The sequence below is a fragment of the Rhodotorula toruloides genome (assembly GCF_000320785.1).
Source record: "Rhodotorula toruloides NP11 unplaced genomic scaffold Scaffold1, whole genome shotgun sequence".
Taxonomy (NCBI): Eukaryota; Fungi; Basidiomycota; class Microbotryomycetes; order Sporidiobolales; family Sporidiobolaceae; genus Rhodotorula; species Rhodotorula toruloides.
The window spans coordinates 1,445,060-1,462,890 of record NW_015622961.1 but is presented as its reverse complement, the minus strand read 5'-3'; the positions used below and the strand labels follow the sequence as shown (position 1 = coordinate 1,462,890).

General features: G+C 61.8%; 7 protein-coding genes across 7 annotated transcripts; 4 read left to right on the top strand and 3 right to left on the bottom strand.

The window, feature by feature from the left end:
* Positions 1 to 306: 306 nt before the first annotated feature.
* On the top strand, positions 307 to 3,306 carry RHTO_00589 (lipase/esterase family protein; the record flags this gene model as incomplete). The annotated part of the gene is made up of 11 exons (XM_016414273.1): positions 307 to 536; positions 603 to 771; positions 833 to 896; positions 956 to 979; positions 1,044 to 1,115; positions 1,305 to 1,468; positions 1,553 to 1,658; positions 1,729 to 1,979; positions 2,058 to 2,112; positions 2,174 to 2,340; positions 2,413 to 3,306. The coding sequence occupies 11 exons, from the start codon at positions 307 to 309 to the stop codon at positions 3,304 to 3,306; spliced, it is 2,196 nt and encodes a 731-aa protein (XP_016277280.1).
* Positions 3,307 to 3,522: 216 nt separating this feature from the next.
* RHTO_00588 (COP9 signalosome complex subunit 1) lies at positions 3,523 to 5,429 on the top strand (the record flags this gene model as incomplete). Its single annotated transcript, XM_016414272.1, has 7 exons — positions 3,523 to 3,625; positions 3,693 to 4,039; positions 4,123 to 4,257; positions 4,317 to 4,622; positions 4,679 to 4,879; positions 4,942 to 5,261; positions 5,321 to 5,429. The coding sequence occupies 7 exons, from the start codon at positions 3,523 to 3,525 to the stop codon at positions 5,427 to 5,429; spliced, it is 1,521 nt and encodes a 506-aa protein (XP_016277279.1).
* A 478-nt stretch (positions 5,430 to 5,907) lies between these two features.
* On the top strand, positions 5,908 to 7,758 carry RHTO_00587 (MFS transporter; the record flags this gene model as incomplete). Its single annotated transcript, XM_016414271.1, has 7 exons — positions 5,908 to 6,043; positions 6,110 to 6,403; positions 6,469 to 6,509; positions 6,574 to 6,828; positions 6,884 to 6,977; positions 7,036 to 7,377; positions 7,460 to 7,758. The coding sequence occupies 7 exons, from the start codon at positions 5,908 to 5,910 to the stop codon at positions 7,756 to 7,758; spliced, it is 1,461 nt and encodes a 486-aa protein (XP_016277278.1).
* Positions 7,759 to 7,894: 136 nt separating this feature from the next.
* Positions 7,895 to 8,227, bottom strand: RHTO_00586 (uncharacterized protein; the record flags this gene model as incomplete). The annotated part of the gene is made up of 1 exon (XM_016414270.1): positions 7,895 to 8,227. One exon carries the CDS (start codon positions 8,225 to 8,227, stop codon positions 7,895 to 7,897), a length of 333 nt encoding a protein of 110 aa, XP_016277277.1.
* A 256-nt stretch (positions 8,228 to 8,483) lies between these two features.
* RHTO_00585 (uncharacterized protein) lies at positions 8,484 to 9,400 on the top strand (the record flags this gene model as incomplete). Its single annotated transcript, XM_016414269.1, has 2 exons — positions 8,484 to 9,000; positions 9,075 to 9,400. 2 exons carry the CDS (start codon positions 8,484 to 8,486, stop codon positions 9,398 to 9,400), a joined length of 843 nt encoding a protein of 280 aa, XP_016277276.1.
* Positions 9,401 to 9,611: 211 nt separating this feature from the next.
* RHTO_00584 (UV DNA damage endonuclease) lies at positions 9,612 to 12,036 on the bottom strand (the record flags this gene model as incomplete). Its single annotated transcript, XM_016414268.1, has 11 exons — positions 9,612 to 10,090; positions 10,151 to 10,231; positions 10,296 to 10,356; positions 10,415 to 10,554; positions 10,613 to 10,698; positions 10,761 to 10,846; positions 10,929 to 11,038; positions 11,112 to 11,255; positions 11,345 to 11,535; positions 11,594 to 11,605; positions 11,681 to 12,036. The coding sequence occupies 11 exons, from the start codon at positions 12,034 to 12,036 to the stop codon at positions 9,612 to 9,614; spliced, it is 1,746 nt and encodes a 581-aa protein (XP_016277275.1).
* Positions 12,037 to 12,261: 225 nt separating this feature from the next.
* Positions 12,262 to 17,572, bottom strand: RHTO_00583 (Zn(2)-C6 transcription factor; the record flags this gene model as incomplete). The annotated part of the gene is made up of 18 exons (XM_016414267.1): positions 12,262 to 12,493; positions 12,553 to 12,759; positions 12,824 to 13,458; positions 13,517 to 13,603; positions 13,659 to 13,746; positions 13,805 to 13,888; positions 13,953 to 14,008; positions 14,077 to 14,232; positions 14,297 to 14,565; positions 14,630 to 14,755; positions 14,815 to 14,941; positions 15,000 to 15,423; positions 15,493 to 16,498; positions 16,558 to 16,664; positions 16,735 to 16,749; positions 16,842 to 16,967; positions 17,222 to 17,228; positions 17,353 to 17,572. The coding sequence occupies 18 exons, from the start codon at positions 17,570 to 17,572 to the stop codon at positions 12,262 to 12,264; spliced, it is 3,972 nt and encodes a 1,323-aa protein (XP_016277274.1).
* Positions 17,573 to 17,831: the final 259 nt, after the last annotated feature.

The window sequence follows — 17,831 nt, the reverse complement described above, 5'->3', positions numbered from 1 at the left end:
CAACTGCGATGACAGTAGCACTGTAAATACTGATAAAACATGTTTCGAATTTTCAGGGGGCTCGCAGTCCAGTCTGAGCGAGTTGAGTTGTAGTCGTTGGGACTTGGCCGTTCCAGTCGCACCTTCGTCACTCGCGAGCCAACTCTCACTTCATCCAACCACACGCTGCTTCGCTGATCCTACGGCACAGTGCTAGACTACTCTGCTTAAGTCGCTTCTTACACACGCCACCCAGCCCGTCCCGCTTCTCCCGCCTTCATCGACCCTCCCCACCTCAGCCTCTCAACCCTCATTTCGCATGCCAGCATGACCCGCAAGACCCTCTCCATAGCCGGCATCGCAGCGCACACCGCACCGGCCGGACTGACAGGCTTCGTACGCTGGTTCTGGCACCACCGGCGGAACAAGAAGAACGGCGACCCGCGCAAGGAGATCTCGTTTGCGGAGGGAGTCGAGATTGTCAAGGCTTTCCTGGCGTATGCGGCAAAGCATGGGGTGGGAGAGTTGCAGCGGTTCACGGCGAGCAAGGTACCCAGGTGCGCAGAGTCGCTTCCCTCAGCGAAACGACTTGTCGGGACTGACTCTTTCGTTCGTGAGCGCAGCGCGACCTGGGTCTCGAAAGTGGCTGTCCCCGTCGCACAAGCCAACATCAACGAAGCCGCGCACCTCTTGCGGAAAGCGCTCGCGGTCGACCCGAAGACGGAGGAGTTGGTCGGCGGGCAGACGTGGTGGACGCTGAGGGGGAGGGAGTTGTCCGGCGAGTGGATTGAGGTGAGCTCGCTAGTAAGTCTGGGGGAGAAGGCCGAGACTGACGGTGCGATTCGCCCTGCAGATGAAGAAGGATAAGCTGAGACGGGGAGCTAAGCCGCCTGAGAAGGTTCTTCTGTACTTGCACGGTGCGTCCAGCTCCCCTCCCTTCCCTCTTGCTGTCCATGCACTTACTTCCGTGCTGCAGGCGGCGCGCACTTCTTCAGTTCGCGTCCGTCTTGTCCTCGACTCCCTTCTCTGCCTCGCGCGACTGACTCCCTCCTTTCGGTTAACAGTCGAGACGCACCGATACCAGATCGTGCGACATACCCGCAAGCTCGGCGCACGAGCGTTCGCTCTTTCGCAGCGTGCGTAACTTCCGCCTTTCTCCCTGCATCCTTCCCTCCTCCTCCGATTCGACCTATCCAGTCTCTTTCCCTTATCCTTCCTTCCAACCGCCCTTCCTTCCCCCCATTCGCTCTCCGGCTCGCTCGCTCTTTCCTCGTTTCGCTCACGTCCCCTCTTTGCCATCCTGACCCCTCTTCTCCCGCCCGCAGGTCTCGCCCCCCAATACCCCTTCCCCTGCGCCCTGCACGACGCCCTCGCAGCGTACCTATTCCTCATCTGCCCTCCAACAGACGGCTCAGTCGCGCACGAACCGATCCCGCCAGAGAATATTGTCGTCAGTGGAGATTCGGCGGGTGGGGGGTTGGCGCTGTCGGTGAGTCGCTCGCTTGTGTTCGCCCCGTGCTGTGAACATCTTCACGTAGGAGAGTGACTACTGAATAGGCGCGCGAATGCGCAGCTCCTCGTCCTCTTGCGCGATCTGGGTCTCCCGATGCCGGCCGGAGCGACGCTCATCTCGCCCTGGGTCGACCTCGCGCACTCGTTCCCTTCCGTCGGCGGCAGTGGTGCGTTCCCGCTTCTTACCCCTTCCTCCCGTCTCGCGCGAACGAGACTGACGATCGTAACCTCGAGCAGGCGAAGGCGACTACATTCCCCCAAACGGCTTCATCTACCGGCCCGACATCGTCTGGCCCCCTCCTCCCTCTCCCTCCCAACGTCTTTCCCAAGTCCTAGTCGGCGAAGAACACCTCGCCGCACAAGGTCTCGACATCCGCGTGGAAATCGACGAACAAGTACAGATGTACGCGCATAATAGGTTGCTGGATCATCCGCTTGTTAGTCCGGTTAATCAAGGGAGTTTGGGAGGTTTGCCGCCGCTTTATGTCGTGAGTCGCGCGATACTTTCACCCTCTCTCGCTGAGGGAAAGGGGAAGGCTGACTTGAGGGATTTGCGACGCGCGCAGTGTTGCGGAGGGAGCGAGCTCTTGCACGACGAGATCATCTACATCGCGCACAAGGGTACCTTGTCTCCCCTCCCCTCCTCCCTCCTTCCCATTCCCGCTAACCCTCCCTTGCGCAGCCGCCAATCCAACCTCCTACCCACCCGCCCAACGAATCTTCACCCAATACCCCTCCCAGCGCAAACACTACGACACGCACTATCCGCCTACGAAAGTCCAGTTACAGGTGTTTGATGGAGGGTGTCATGTCGCGACTACGTTGAGTATTACCAGTTTGGCGAAATACGTGCGTCGCGACTTTTTCTCTCGCGCTGTTACTTCGAGGGGGAGAGGGCTGATAGGATGGATGAGGGAACAGATGTTCCGCGGAGTGGCGAACGCGGGGTTGTTCTTCCTTGCTGCTGCGAAGGCCAAGAAGGAGCGACAACTTTCCGCGTCAGCCGACCAAGCAACGCCCGGCCACCGCACCGACAGCGACGCTACCTCCGCCTCGACGACTTCGGCGGTCAACCCTTCCGCGATCGTCGAGCCCGTTTTGCAGCGCGAGGACCACGCTGCTGCGAACGCGACGACCCACAAGGACGTCGAGCGAGACGATGACTCTGAAGGTTCCGACTCGGACGCGAACAGCGAGTCGTCCGCCTCGAGCGTCTCAGCCGACGAGGAAGGTCCGCATGCGGAGAATGTCCCTCCCGAGCGAGTGACCGCGACGGGCCACCTCCCGTCTTTCTCCACTACCTCTTCCGCCGGCCGCAAAGCCGCCCACATGATCCGCCAGCGCGTCAATCTTCACGGCTTCATCCGCCCTCTCGAAGCACCTCACGAGCTCGATGGGTGCACGATGAATCCCGAACATATCGGGTTGTTGCACGCCGGACCGGTGCGGAAGTGGTTGGCGCAAAGGAGGGAGTGGGACGACTTGTTCGAGAAGGACTTGAAGTATTGGAGGGAGGTGAAGAGTCGGGATCGGGAGACGGCGGAGAGGGAGGGGTTCCTCCTTGGCCAATTTGTCGGGGAGAACCCGCCCGCGGGCAGTATTGCGGGTTGGCACGATCGGGAGATGGCGAAGAAGGCGGCGAGCAGTGTTGACGAGGCCGGGAAGAAGACGAGCGCGACGCTCGCGTTGTCAGCTTGGACTAACATCTCCAACAAGCCGGATGAGGATGTTGCGGGCGACAAGAAGGTGGAGGAGGTCAGGGCGCAGGTTGGGAGGGAGCAGGCTGAGGAGGCGGAACAGAACCCGGCGGCTTAGGAGGAGAAGAACGTCTGTAGATAGTTGATACCCTTTTCCGTCGTCAGTACCGCTACTTCTAGACTGTAATCAGTTGTACAGCGCTCTCGCTATAGGTACTCCCGCATCTGGATTTTCGCAAGTCCTGCCCCACCTCGAGCGAGCGAGTTGGCCTCTTCCACTTCGTCGCACCTCGCTTGGTCGCTCGCTGGCTTGCTTGTACGGCTCAGAACTAGGATGGAAGTCGACGCACCCGCTGCGCAGCCGCGCCCGACCCGCCGCATCGTCGTCCCAGACTCATCGCCTTACGACCTCGACTCGCTCGCCTCGTCGTGGGACGGTGCGTTGGCGGTCTGACAGCCTCACAGAGCGTTCAATGAGCTGACACGAGTTTTGTACGCGTGCAGTGACCGGCCGCAACAAGATTAACCGCCTGCTCTACGTCGCCAACTCGTCCCCCTCCCTCGCCGGACCCGCTCTCACGCTCGCTCTCGCCGCGATCAAAACCCTCACTCTCGACACACGTCTCTACGAAGAGACCTACTACCTCTACCGTCAGTTCTTCAACAGCGTCGCAGAGGGAAAGGAGCAGGATCCGCAGGCGCTTGCTTGGTTTGAGCAGGTCAAGGACAGGCAGGAGCAGTTTGATCGCGAGTGGAGCGACAAGACGAAGAGGGATGCGCAGAGCGGGCTCGAGAGGTTGGAGGTCGAGTTGAAGGGCTACATGACCAACCTCATCAAGGAGTCGATCAGGGTGCGTGCGGACTCTTCCTCGGCCGACCCCGTAACTGTTATTGGACGGACTGGCTGATGCGCGAAGGTCTCTACGTCGCACAGATGGGCCACCGCGACCTCGCTCGCTTCCAGTACCGCATGGGTGACTTGCAAGGCGCCGTCCGCTCGTACACCAAGAGTCGCGAGTACTGCACGACGAGTCAGCATGTCCTCGAGATGTGTCTCGGCGTCGTTGAGGTGCGAGGCATCGCTTGAGCTTGGTGACCCCGAGACGGACCTCATCATCGCGCCCACAGGTCGCCCTCGACATGTCGAACTACGCCTTCATCCGCAACTACGTCGTCAAGGCCGAGTCTGCCGTCGAAGCCGCCCAAGCATCTGCAGCGAGCGGGAAGAACAAGGCTGCGCCGGTCAACTTGCCTGGCATGGTTGCGCCTGGGCTCGACCCCGCCGAGGCAGCCAAAGAGCGCGACCGCAAGATCGTGCAGGAGAGGTTGACGGTCGCTGGAGCGGTGGCGTACATGGGGATGGGGTCGTACGAGAAGGCGGCGTATGCTTTCACGGACGTTGGTGCGGAGGCGCTCATTCATGGTCCGGGTCACGTACGTTCTGCTCTTTCCCCTCAGCAACGATCCAGCTAACCTGGCGCTTTCTGCAGTTCATTCCCGCTGCCGACGTCGCCCTCTACGCCGTCATCACCGGTCTCGCCTGCTTCTCCCGCTCTGCCCTTCGCTCCCGCGTTCTCGAGAACGCCAACCTCCGCCCTTTCCTCGACCTCGAGCCGTACCTCCGCGACATCGTCCGCGCGTTCCACGACAGCCAATTCAAAACTGGTCTCGAGCTGCTCGCCAAGTACGAGGTGCGTGAAGCGGCGCAGCGATTGCGCGAGAGAAGGCCGACTGACTTTCACGACTTCCGTAGGCCCGCCTCCTCCTCGACATTCACCTCGCTCCTCACGTCGACGCGCTCGTCCACTCAATCCGCCAGCGCGCCATCCAAGCCTACTTCGCCCCCTTCGCCTCCGTCTCGCTCTCTCGCATGGCCGCCGCCTTCGGCTGGCGTGAGGACTATATGCAGGCAGCGGTCGTCGAGCTCATCGGCAACGGGATGCTCAAGGCGAGGATTGACTCGGCTAAGGGCGTGTTGGTGGCGAGGAGGCAGGACCCGAGGGTGGAGGCGTTCAAGAATGCGCTCGAGGAGGGCGAGAAGATGCAGAAGCGCGCGGTTGCGAGTCACCTCAGGTGCGTACAGCCTTGCGCTAATGGGCTCTCGCAAGCTAATGTCCCAGCAACGACCGCAGGATGAAGCTTATGCAGAACGACCTTGTCGTCAAGCCGGCGAGGCGTTCCGGCGGCGGTCGCGATCAGCAACAGCAGTACGACGACCGTTCGACCACCCAGGTCGACTAGCTGCCAGCCGTCCGTCACTGCGCGCTCTCCGCCCTCGTCCTTGTCGCATAGTCTCGCTTCGCATCCGTCTCCGCTTGTAGTCGCCTTCTCCGCCTTCCGCCGTCGTTCAGCACGTACCCTCGCAATCTCCATACCCTTCCATGCCGCTCACAAGCCGCGGCTGGTGCGTCTCGCATCGGTTGACGACCCTCCCAAGCCCGCAGCGTTCGGCTCTCGACCAAAATGGCGCCATCCTCGTCGTCCTGCGCACCATCCTTGATTCCCTTGAGATCGGTCTTGCGCCGAGCAGCTGCGTCGGAATGGTGCTATCTCGTGCGATGCGAGCGTGCGGATCGATCGAGACGAGCCAGCGCAACTCTGGGGGTCGCGTTTCTTCTCCTTCTCTTCCGCTTCTCTGCCTCTCTCTCGTCGACTGGCAGTCAATCGCTGCTTCGCTTGACTTCATCGCGGCTCAAGCAGCTCTTGCCACTCCTCGGATATGGCTTCGGCGAAGGACTTCCAGGATGTGTCGAGCGTCGAGAAGGGGACGCCGGACTTGACCAACAGCGGCCAGGTTTCGGTTTCCTCGACCATCTCCTACACGGCAGAGGAAGAACGACGGGTACTGCGCAAGGGTGAGCGACCCGGTCGATCGAGCCTGTGGAGGTCCCTGTGAGGCTGACCTTCCTCGTCGTCCACAGTCGACCTTGCTCTCCTCCCCGGCCTCACTTTCCTCTACTTACTCAGCTTTCTCGACCGTTCCAACGTCGGCAATGCCAAGCTCCTCGGCCTCATGAAGGACATCGGACTCGGGGCGGCGTCAAAGGCGCCGGTCTACAACACTTCCCTCGCCCTCTACTTCCTCGGCTACGTTCTCTTCGAAATTCCCGCTAATATCGTCCTCAAGAAGTTTAACCCGCGCGTCTGGCTGCCGACGCTCACAGTCGCCTGGGGAATCACCGCGACCTTGCAGTGCCTCGTCAAGAACGAGGCAGGTACGTCTTGCGATCCTTTCTCGCTCTCTCGTCAACTCACAACTGACCGAAGTCAACGGCGTTAGGCTTCTTGGCTGCTCGGTTCTTCATGGGCGTCAGTGAGGCAGTGAGTTTCCGCTTTGTCCTTGCTTCCTTCGCTTGAGCGGTATCTGACCTTCTCGTGCTTGCAGGGCCTCTTCCCCGGCATCGTCTTCGTCTTCTCGATGTACTACAAGCGCAACGAGCGACACTGGCGTGTCGCCGTCTTCTTCGGCGGCGCCGCTCTCGCCGGCGCGTTCGGCGGCGTCCTCGCCTGGGCGCTCGGGCACATCAAGGGCGGAGGACTGAAGCCGTGGGGATGGATCTTCGCAATCGAGGGCATCTTCACGACCCTTGTCGGCTTGACCGCCTACTTCTGGGTTCCTGGGTACCCTCGTCAGGCCAAGGTGCGTAATCTTCCGCTTCTCGAGCTCTTCGTAAGCTCAACCTCTACGTCCGCAGTTCCTCAACGAGAGAGAACACGCCATCCTCATTGCACGTCTCCAGGCCGACAGCGATTCGGCGGACGAGGAGCCTTTCTCGTGGCACGGCGTTTGTGCGTTTCTCTCGCTTACTTCGTCATCGTGCGCCGCGCTGACGGGACCATATTGCAGGGGAGGCGTTCAAGGACCCGCTCGTCCTTGGCTACGGCTTTCTCTTCCACGCCTATGCCTTCACCCTCTACTCCCTCTCCCTCTTCCTCCCGACCATCATCGCTCAACTCGGCTACGCCTCATGGAAGGCGCAGCTCATGACGGTCCCCGTCTACGCCTGCGCTTTCTTCAGCATCCTCCTCTTTGCCTGGCTCTCGCACCACTTCAACCAGCGCGGCAGCTTCATCATAATCGCCGGCGCAATCGCTATCGTCGGCTACATCGTCCTCCTCACAACGCATACGGCAGGCTCGCGTTACGCTGGCGCCTTCATTGCCGTGATCGGCATCTACAGCGCGAACGGTGAGTTCCGAGATCACGAAAGCAGCGGAAGCTCACGCTGACCTTCTCGTCTCACTAGCTCTCCTGCTCTCCTGGCCATCAGAGAACGTCTCGCCGCAGACGAAGCGAGCGGTGGCGTCAGGGATGCAGATCTTCATTGGTGATGTCGGCGCAATCGTCGGCGTCCTCGTCTACCGCCCGTCCCTCTCCACCCACTTCTACCGCACTCCGCACGGCATCTCGATCCTCTACACGGCGCTCGGAATGATCATTGCAGGCGCACTGGCATTCTCGATGTCGAGGGCGAACAAGAGCGGGAATGCGAGGAGGGCGGACAGGAAGGAGGCGAAGGGGGAGGTTGCGTTGGGAGATCGGGCAAGGGGTTATCCGTTCCAGTTGTAGATTGTTCGTCAGTACGTGCCATATATGCGGTCGAATCAGCTCTGGAACGCGTCTTGCAGGAGCAAAAGGACGCACTCGTGGGAAAGCAACAAGTACAAATGGCGGTCCTCAGCCTGCTTCACTCAGTCTTCACCCTTCACCGCTTCGAGCGCATCGTTGGCTGCATCATCTCAACCCGCTTGACTCCCTGGACGGCCTTCAGCAGTCGCTTCGCCTCCTCGACTGCTTCAATCTCCGTGACCTCGCTTGTTCCCGTCGCTATCCCTTCAACGGCGACCACATGCTCGTCCGCCATGCTGCCTGGTCCGACTGGACCGACATACTCGAGACGGGGCCCGCTGCTGATCGCGAAAGAGTCGGGCGAAGGGAGAGTGGGGAGTGTCGGAGGTATAGCGGAGGCGGTAGAGAGGGTGAAGTAGGTGTTGCGGGCGTAGTCGAGCTGCAAGGGCTTGTTCGACGTTCCGGACATCTCGTCTGGCTTGCAAACGGCTTGGATCTGGAGGTCGAGACGGGTTCGGTCGGCGAGGTGATGAGAGTCGGGAATGAGGGACGAGGACGAGGGGAGAGCCGCCGCTTTGTCCAGTGCGAAGCCAGCAGCTACAACTGAGCTCGAAAGCCGTTTGCAAGCGTCTTGCTGTTGCTTCAGAGCAAGGAAGGAGCTCAAGAGTAGTCCCGAGGTGGGGTCGCCTCCTCGACCTCGGCCACACCTGACGAACCGCTTCAGGATGCCCGCCATCAGCCCAGCAGCAATCCCAGCATTCCTCTCGCGCTTGTCAAGCCGTCTCGCGGCTTCCCCCGCCGCTCCACCACCGACAGCCTTCATCCTCCCTCTGGTCGCTGCAACAACTCTCAGCCACGGCAAGACCTGGCTGAAGCCGTGCATCGATCTTGCCTTCTCCAGTTGTCCGCCTCGACCATCTCCCATCCCCTACGAACCGCCACATCCGCTAGACGACGCATCTCTGCACCCTCGCCGGTTCGCGGTCTCGCAAATCAAAGAGGCGCTCTTCAAGTCGTCCATCCTGATTGGCGTACCGAAGGCCATCGAGACGTTGCTCGAGCTGGGAGACGTGGTAGAAGAGGAGGACATGAGCAAGGCGTTCGTCAGGTCGGAACTCTCGCTGCCAGAACAGACGGTGACGGAGAGATGGGTCAACGGGCAGGACGGCTTGCGCAGCGTCTACCAAGATCAGCTCGACGATATCTTCACCCTGATGGCGAAGCTTGGCCTCGAGGATTTGGGTGCGTTTGGCTTCCTCTGGCTCCCTTCGCTTCTCGTCTATCCTGAACATACTGACGCACGCCCTCCTCCACAGAGCACATCTCACAATGCGTCACCTACGGCACCTTCCTCACCCCTTACTCGACCCGCGCCTCATCCTCACCAACTCCCGACCCTCTCGCCCACGACCCTAAACTCCTCTCCGTCGTCACCCTCTCCGCGCTGATACCGCAAAGAACGGAGCGCGAGATCTTGTGGCACCTGCGGGGAGCAATCAGGCGCGGATGGAAGCGGGATGAGGTGGAGAAGTTGCAGGCGAGCGTTGAGGAGGTTTGCGAGGCGTGCGGTGTTGAGGATGTCGGAAGGGGAATGCCCCGGGTTGCGGACGTCGAGCGGCTGCCAGAGGAGGAGCACTCATGACAGGTTGGGCGGAGGAACGGAGCAGTAGGCATGGCAGCCTGGAGCGCAGCCTAGATGCTTCCCGACAGATTCCGCCTCGAGCAGAGAGACGTTCGCCTCTCGGAGCGCGAAGACATACAGGAAGGAGTGCGAAATGCACATAGGCGCGAGGCAGTCTAAGAGCTACAAGCGCCGTTTTCCTCCGTTACCTCTCCAGCTCCACCGCAAGCGCTCACTCCTGAGCTACCTCCTCCTCCTCCGCCTTCTTCACCTTCTTTGGCGTGCGCGCCTTCTTCGCCTTTGGCGGCTTCACCTCTCCGTCCTCCTCCGTTCCGTCCGCTGCAGCAGCCTTGGCCTTCCTCTTCCCCTTCTTCGGCGACTCGCCCTCCTCGCCATCTTTCGCCTTCTTCGGGCTCTTCTTCGCCTTGCCCTTCTTCGGCTTCTCCTCCCCGTCGAGTTCGTCCGCCTTCTTCGGGTCGACAGGCGGGCAGTACGCCTGTCCCTCCGCGTTTTTCCCCTCCGGAAGCGGCGCAACGCCATCCTCGACCGCATGTACGACCTGGTCGTGCTGGTCTCCGTCTTCCGCAGCGGGTGAAGAGGCAGTGACGCCATCCGTGCCGTCTTCGGCTGACGCCGCGGCCTTCTTCTTCTTGCTCGACTTGCGCCCGGCGGTTTGCTTCGTCTCTTCCTCGGCGGGAGGTCGGAGGTCCTCTACAATTCTGTGGTATCAGCATACAAGCTTGACCTTCGAAGGAGGAGGCGGTCGCGCACCGTGGATGACGGGCTGAAGACCGTAGATCCGGTAGAGGTGGAAGACGGCCTGCTCTTTATCCTTCGCCTCGATCATCAAGTCTGCGACATCGCTCGTCAGTACCCCTGTCAGGCTATGCGGGTACGGGCGAGGCAAAGGGCGCACCGATGTCGTCGGGCAGGTGCTCAGGCAGACGCTGGCAGCGGTCAGCATGAGCTCGTCGTTCCTGCTCGACCATGCCGTCAGCATTCGCAGCTCCACAACTAGAGAGACCTTGCACGCACCATGATAGTCTCAGCGCCCTTCCTCGGCTCGGAAAGATGGAATTTGGGCTTGATTCCCTTTCGGTGCCAGGTTGCGAGGATGCGCGGGATGAGCTTCTCGGGCGGGTCGGCGGAGGGGTAGATGCTGTCGTGGTGGAAGTCTGCGCGACGCACTGGCGTCAGTAGAGATGGGGGAAAAGGAAGAGCGGCGCGACGGACCGAAGACGAGGGGGATGTTCAGCTCTTCGCAGAGCGGGAGCAAGTCGTCCACGTTGTAGCAGATCTCGTCGTTCTCGAGTACGAGCCTGAGAGCGGGAGGAGCAGAGTCAGTCAGAGCTGCAGAGACGTCAAAAGGAAGCAAGCGCACCGGTTCTTGACGCCCTGCGAAAGCTCCTTGTAGTTCTTCCGGAAGCGCTGGAGCGCCGCCGCCTTGTCACCGAAGACGCCGCCACCCTGTCGGAACGAACCAGCGCACCCAGTCAGTCGCAGGGCACGCAGGGCAGGGCGAAGAAACCGAAAGAGCGAGGAGACGCACGTGAATGATCATGACGCTATCCTTGCCCATCCCCATGCGGTCAAAGACTTCGTTGTGGTATTCGAGATCTCGGTAGGTGTTCTCGATCACGATCTGACGGGGACTGCCAACTGGAGGAGAAGAGAAGAGAGTCAGGCCCTTTCCGTCGTATTTTCGAGCAGCGATCGTCAGAGGGCAACGTACGTTGCGAGAACTGTCCAGGATGCGAGGTCAAGCGAACGCCGAGACGCCGTGCCGTCTCTCCTGCCTTCGTCAACTCCTCCTGAGCATACTCGAGCGAGTACTGGTAGTCGGGATGTGCGGCGAAGGGGAAGAGCTCGGAAGACACTGCAGGACACAATTGTCATCAGCCTTGTGAAGACGAAGTGCTTAAGCGGAGCGTGTTGCTCGTCGCAGGAGGACGAGGCAAGACGCACCGCGGAGGAAGTAGATATGGTGTGCCGCGTTCCACTCGATGAGCTTGATGAGGTCCAGCGTATTCTGTCGACCAAGCTCCTTGAGGTACGGCATGCCCTTGTCCTCCTTCAAGATGGTGTCGATGCGGCAGGTGCGGCTGCAGAAGACGGGCGGCTTCTCCTTGCGGAGAATCGTGTTCAGGCAGGCGTATCTGTGACGTGGGATGCCGTCAGCACTCGCTATGACAGGTTGGACGACTTCAGACGCACCCAAGACGACCTCTGCTCGACGGGAAGGAAGGGTCGCAAAATCAGCACGACGGCCTCTGCGAGCGCTGAGGTGACTCATGCACGCACTTGTACGTCGTCTCCAAGCGCTCAACCTCCGGAATCACGTAAACAATGGGCTCCTTGGGCTTCCTCGTCCGCTTCTTCTTCGCGGGCTTCTCCTCGACCACCTCGTCCTCCTCTGCCTCGGCCGCCTTGCCGTTGGCGACTTCCGGCTCCTTGTAGTCGTCTTTGGGCGAGGGCGGGACGGGCGAGAGCGACGAAGAGGGAGAGCGGGAGCGATCGCGGGCAGCAGTCGAGAGAGAGGCGGCGGCGAGGGCGCGAGCGGCGACGGCGGCGGAGCGGGACGGGCGTCCTGATGCGGTGATGGCTGCTGCTGCTACTGTCGTCGTCTGTCGGATTGCGGTCGCCATCATCGCGTGCATCTTGGAAGGAGAGGAGGTGCCAGCCCGCTCAGCTTTTGCGAAGGTCAACTCGAACGTCACTCGGCCTCGATCGCGCGCTATGCCCGTGGAGATACGACTCGAATTATCGTGCAGTGCTCAAAACACGCATACAGGCCAGACAAGACGGCACGGATGAGATACAGAGTCCAATAATGACACACGAGGCGAGAGGTGAAGCGGTGAAGAAGGGGCGAGAGAACCCGGCTACGAGGTCGGCCGGTTGGGCGACTGCTGCTGCTGCTGCGGGTGCTGAGGCAGCGGCGGGACGGGCTGCGAGAGTGTCGGAACGCTGCCTGTACGCTGAGGAGGGGCTGGCGCAGGTGCAGAACCAGGGACGCTCGACGAGGAGCCAGGCGTCGCTCCGGCCGCTCCTTGCGACTCGGGCGTGCCGCCTTGGTCAGACGTCGAAGCGAATGCGTTGTACGAGTAGTTGAACCTGCGGGCTCTGGGTGAGCGGCTGGCGAGAAAAGCTCGGACGAATGGCTTCAGACGCACCAATCATCGCCGAGATTCGCGCCAAGCGGCATGCCAAAGAACGCCATCGTTGGATCGAGTGCCGACGGACCCGACTGTCCGCCCGGCGAGGTCATGTTGATGGGCATACCGGGACTGGGCTGTGCGTTCTGGCTGCACTGGATGAAGGCAAAGGGGTTCACGCCCGAGGTCGAGGCCGCTTCCGTCGGCGTGAGGAACGAGTTGAGCCTGCAAACGCGACATAAGTCAGCTCGTCCGATGAGAATCATCGCTCCGAACGAAATGAGCGCACAAGTCGGAGAAGTTGGTCGGACCGCTGCTCGACCCGGGCCGCGACCTGAACTGGCTCAAATCGATCTGCGGATTGAGGATATCCATCGTCTGCGCCATCCCTTCCGCTCCCATCGCCATCGGCGGCGCCTGCTGCGCGAAAGGCGGAAGCTGGGAGTGTTGCTGCTGCATGTTCGGGAACGTCGAGGCGTTACCGCCGAGCGAGGGCGGCATCGGGACGGCGAAGTTGCCGAGCGGCGGGGACTGCAGGGCGGCGGGAGCGGGGAAGAGAGGCTGGTTCTCCGGGATCGAGGGGGAGGTGACGCCGACTCGAGGTCCGCCAGCGCCGGACGACGGAGCAGGCGGCCTCGCGCGCGAGCCAGACGAGCTGTGCCGCCTCGTTGCAGACGGCTTCGAGCCCGACCTGCCGCCCATCGGGCGGTTGTGGAAGTTGGTCGGGCGGAGGTCGTTGAAAGCGGCGCTGCTTGGCGCAGACGTCAAAGGCTCGTCGACGTCCATCGTCGGCCTCTTCGTACCGCGAGAGGTGTCGCCGCCCTGCGAGTTGAGGCCTGCAAGCTCGGCGCCGAGCTCGGCGTCGCGGAGGTCGACGAGGCCGTGCAGGAGCTCCCATTGACGGATCGCGGATCCCCAGATGAGCTGCGCGCACCCGTAGTCAGCTTGACGAGTTAAGACAAGAAGATGGAACTGCGCGCACCTCCATCTCCTTGAGTGCGTTCATGCACTGCAGAAGGTGAATCTTGGCCGGTCCAGCAAGCGCCTCGTCGAACGAAGCGTTGTAGACCTGCTCATCGAAAGTCAGTCCTGAAGCTCGTGAGCGAAGAGCACAGCGGACATACGCAAATGATGGCGGCGCTGAAGATCGGGTAGGTGAGGAACGGCGGGCACTGGCGCAGCGTGAATGTCTTGCGCCAGGTCGTGACGATGCTGCGCGCATGATTGCTCGTCAGCAGCGCTCGACGGGACTCGTGAGGAGACTGCGCACTTCGCGATAGCATGTGCGGACGTCGTGCAGATGCTGTGCGAAGGGAAGTTGCCCGGCGACTGCGTGCTGTTCTGGCCGGGAATGCTGCGAGCGAGCGAGCGCGTCAGACAAGATCGGATTCGTGTTAGTCTAGATTGAGCGAGCGCACAAGGGGCGGTGAAGGAGGATGAGCGACGAGTAGAACTGGAGGTGGAGCGAGAGGATCTGTGTGCGAAGTCGAGGACAACGGTTAGCGTCGATGTCGAGCGAGCGTCCAGACGATTGAGACGTACGTGAGGCGGCGGGACCTTCTTGCTCGCCGGGTTGTACTGCAAGTGCGGCGGCAAGGCGAGGTACCAAGACGCGAGACTCTGGTCGAGCAAGCTGAGGAGCGTTTCGGAACTCTGACCGAGGACGCGGATACGGATCGCGTAGATGTTGATGATGATCTGCGGGAAAGAGCCGTCAGTACGGCTTCAAGCGGTGAAAAAAGGGGAGGAACAGAGGACGGACCCGATTGATGATGACGGCAAGCGCTCCAGCAGCGTTGAAGCAGCTAAGCGTGTGCGCCCTCGTCGGCGGGTACGACTTTAGAAACTTGGCGACTTCGTCTGGGACTTCCTCGGAGCCGGACCTGGGCGGCGATGTCCACTCGGTCCCGTCGACGCGGATCGGGCGCCACTGCTCGTGCTCGTCTGGCTCGTCCTCCGAGGGGAAGCCGCAGTCGTAGTCGCGCTCGTGGATTGTGCCGGGTCGACCGATGTACGAGCTGGTGTAGCGGTCTGCGAGTTGAAGTTGACGCGAGGGTGAGCGGGGCCGAGTGGGTCGAGAGAGAGTGTAACGCACCGAGAATGACGCACGCCCACCAGATCCGCTTCCTCGTCTGCTTCTCCTCGTGCGAGAAGCGCTGGATCGGGAGGAACCACTTCTCGACATCGCGGAACAAGCCGAGATCCTGCGCCATTCGAATCGCTGTTCACGTCAAGAGTCAGCACGTGCTAGGCCGGAAGCTGCAAGGGGGGTCAACGCACCCATTCCGCAGGTCATCCACGCGCTCGACATGGCGCCGACTCCGATCTCGCGGTAGCTGATGAGGAGGAGCGCTTGGACCGTGACGAGGCGCGACGAGCCGTAGTCGTAGTTGAGGATGCGGCGGGCCTACGCGAGGCGATTGCGTAAGCGGAAGAAGCGAGTGAGGAAGACGCCGACGCCTCACCTTCTCGAGGTACTCCTGCCCAGCAGTCCAGTACTTCCCATCCTTCCTCGCCTCCTCAAGATCGCAATACCTCGCCGCGAGCGCAAACATGCTCAACAGCAACACCATCGGCACTTTACCCGTCCCCGCCGCCGTGCTCGGCTCCGTCGAGTCCGGGTGGGCGAGCGAGTGACGGTACTGCCTCATGAACGAGACCTTGTACAGGAGCGGGAAGTGCGGGTGGACGTAGGTCCAGTACGCGGCGAGGAGGTGCGTCTGAGTTTGCATGTCGGGAAGGGGGTCTTCGGTGTCGGTGAGTTGGAGGATCTCGCGCTCGGTCTTGAGGACGCGGCCGTCGGCGGGCGGCCAGACACCGGCGCTCGGGAATTGCCAGTAGAAGTCGCGGAAGCGCTGGCTCTTTGAGATGAGGTAGAGGCCGGAGGAGCTGCGAGCACGAGGAAGCGCAAGTCAGCTTCGCTCGTCGTGCGAGCAGATGGCTCGAAAGACAACGCACCGTCCGTGATACCTGACCTCTGCATTCTCGTTCAGACTCAACTGCCCAATCACGTCCGCCAACTCCGTCAACGGTTCCGCCGGACTCTGATGGACGTTGCCCTCTCCCTGCGCTCCCGCCCTCCCGCCCAGTTCCTTCCCCTGCCCGCTCGGTCCCGCACCTCCCTGCGCCCCCGTCACATTCGAGATCGAATACGTGCTCGTGCCCGTATGCCCGATTGAAGCGGCGGAAAGGACGTTCCCCTGCGTCATTGCCGAGCTCTGCGAGTGTTTCGGCGGCGCAGCACCGACTGGGGGGAGGGTGAATGCGTAGGCCATTTGTTTGCGCTCTGAAGGCGCGGACGAGGGGCCGGATGGATAGGGGGAGGACGGGGAACCGGCAAAGTTGGGAGGTCCTTCGATGCGCCGGCGTTGGCGAGGGGAGGTCGAGAGGTCGCCTGTTGTGGTGCCGGTCGGGAGGGAGGTCGACATCGGTGAGCCAGCAACGGGGATCGAGAGGCCCGTCCCGCCTGCGAGGGCGGAGAACCCAGGCGAGGCGCCGTCTTCCGAGGACTCGCCTCCCGGACCCCGGTACGACCCAAACGTCGCGCCGCCGCTCCCACCACCAAACGCAGTCGGGTCAAAGCCCAACGCGTTGTTGCCGCCTCCACTCGACCCAAAGAGATCCGTCCCTCCGCCCGCCGCAGCGCCGAGGTTGTTGAGATCTTCCTCGCTGAGCCAGTTGCTCATCCCCATTCCTCCCGCGCCACCACCCATCCCGAGCGTTCCAGGAGACGCCGTAAAAGCCGGTTGACCAGGCTGGAGCGGGAAGCCCGTCGAAATGAGCGGCTGGCCGTCCATGCCGCTTCCTGACGCGCCGGGTCCGCCCATCGCTGCTGCTGCTGCCGCCGCTGCAGCCTGAGAGTCGGCAAACTCGCGCTTCCACGAGCGACGCGGGGCTTTCGAGTCTGGTGCGGAGGCGGCGGCTTTGAGGTCGCGCGCGAGGATAGTGCGCGCTTCGTTGTCACCTGCGTCGTGCGCTTCGTCATTCATTGTCACTGGGTACAAGGGGAAGAGGCGGACGCACCGATCAGCTCGCCGAGCAGAGTCTGCGCACGAGGGTCGTCGCTGCCCAACAAGCCGCCGAGGAGCGCTTCCATCCTGTACAGGCGCGACTCGATCGCTTCGATGTACCTGAGGGGTCAGCGAGTCGTCAGCTATTTCGCTCGTTGAACGGGGAAAGGAGGATGCTTTGCGAACGCACCCTTTCGGCGGACCCCTGCGATGAGCAAGCGGGAAACGGCCTAAGTCAGCCCCTTCACCTCAACGCACCGATTTCCTGTATCCTCGAGCGAAGAACACGCGACGCACCTCTTCCTACTAGCACCCAAAAACGTACACTCGGCTCCGACCGTCAAACAATTCTGGCACGGCCCGACAGGCTCGTTCGTTGCTGGGTCGAGGATGCGCGTGCATTTGCATTTGGATTTGCGGCAGCTGTTCCAGTCGTGGAGATGGGAGGGAGGAAAGGGGAGGAGGTGGGGGAGGGGAGGGAGAAGAGGCGGGATGGCGAAGAGAAGAGTTGACGAGGGGGTGAGTAGGAGTCGCAGAAGGTACGAAGGAAGGTGCAAGAGGTAGAGGAAAGGAACGGCGAACGTCAGTAAACTGGAATGCTTCGCAAGCGATTCGGGATGCGGCCGCGGGACGAGCGACGACGAGCGACAACGGGCGGTCAGAGGGAGAACACGCACTTGTCGCCTGTGGGAGTGAGACGGCACGAGTTGGGCGGTCAGCGTTGCCAGTTCGCGCGACATGGAACGAGGTGCCCCGGACCCCGTGAACAGGCGGAGGTGACGGGGAGGAGAGCGAGTGAGGAACATACAAGCCTTGCTCGAGCGTTTCCTGACTTCCTTGTCGTCTGCCTTGCCTCCAGCTCCGCCCTGTCCGCCCCTGCCCTTGCCCTTGGCCTTGGTCGGCTGGCCCGCCTGGTTCTGAGTCGAGGACGACGCCGAGGCAGAGGTTGCGAGGTCGAGCGGGTTGAGGGTCTGCGGATTGTCCGTGTCGGACTGGCTCGAGTAGCCGCCGTCGTCGCTGTCCGACATGCTCACGGCGCGTGCGAGAGCTGAGCAGGTGAGGATCCGGGCGAGGAGAAGCAAGTCGAGACCACGGACACTCGGCGCGTGACTGCTCGCTCTCTGCAGCGTGGACGTGCGCTCACTCGGACAACTCAGCTTGCAACGGCAGACTGCACCCACCAGGACACGCCCACACGCGGCGAGAGAGGCGAGCGAGGAGGTCGCAGGGTCGCTTGAGGTGGGGAACGCCTCGACAGCGCTCTCACGGCAGCTGGAGAGGGTCTGC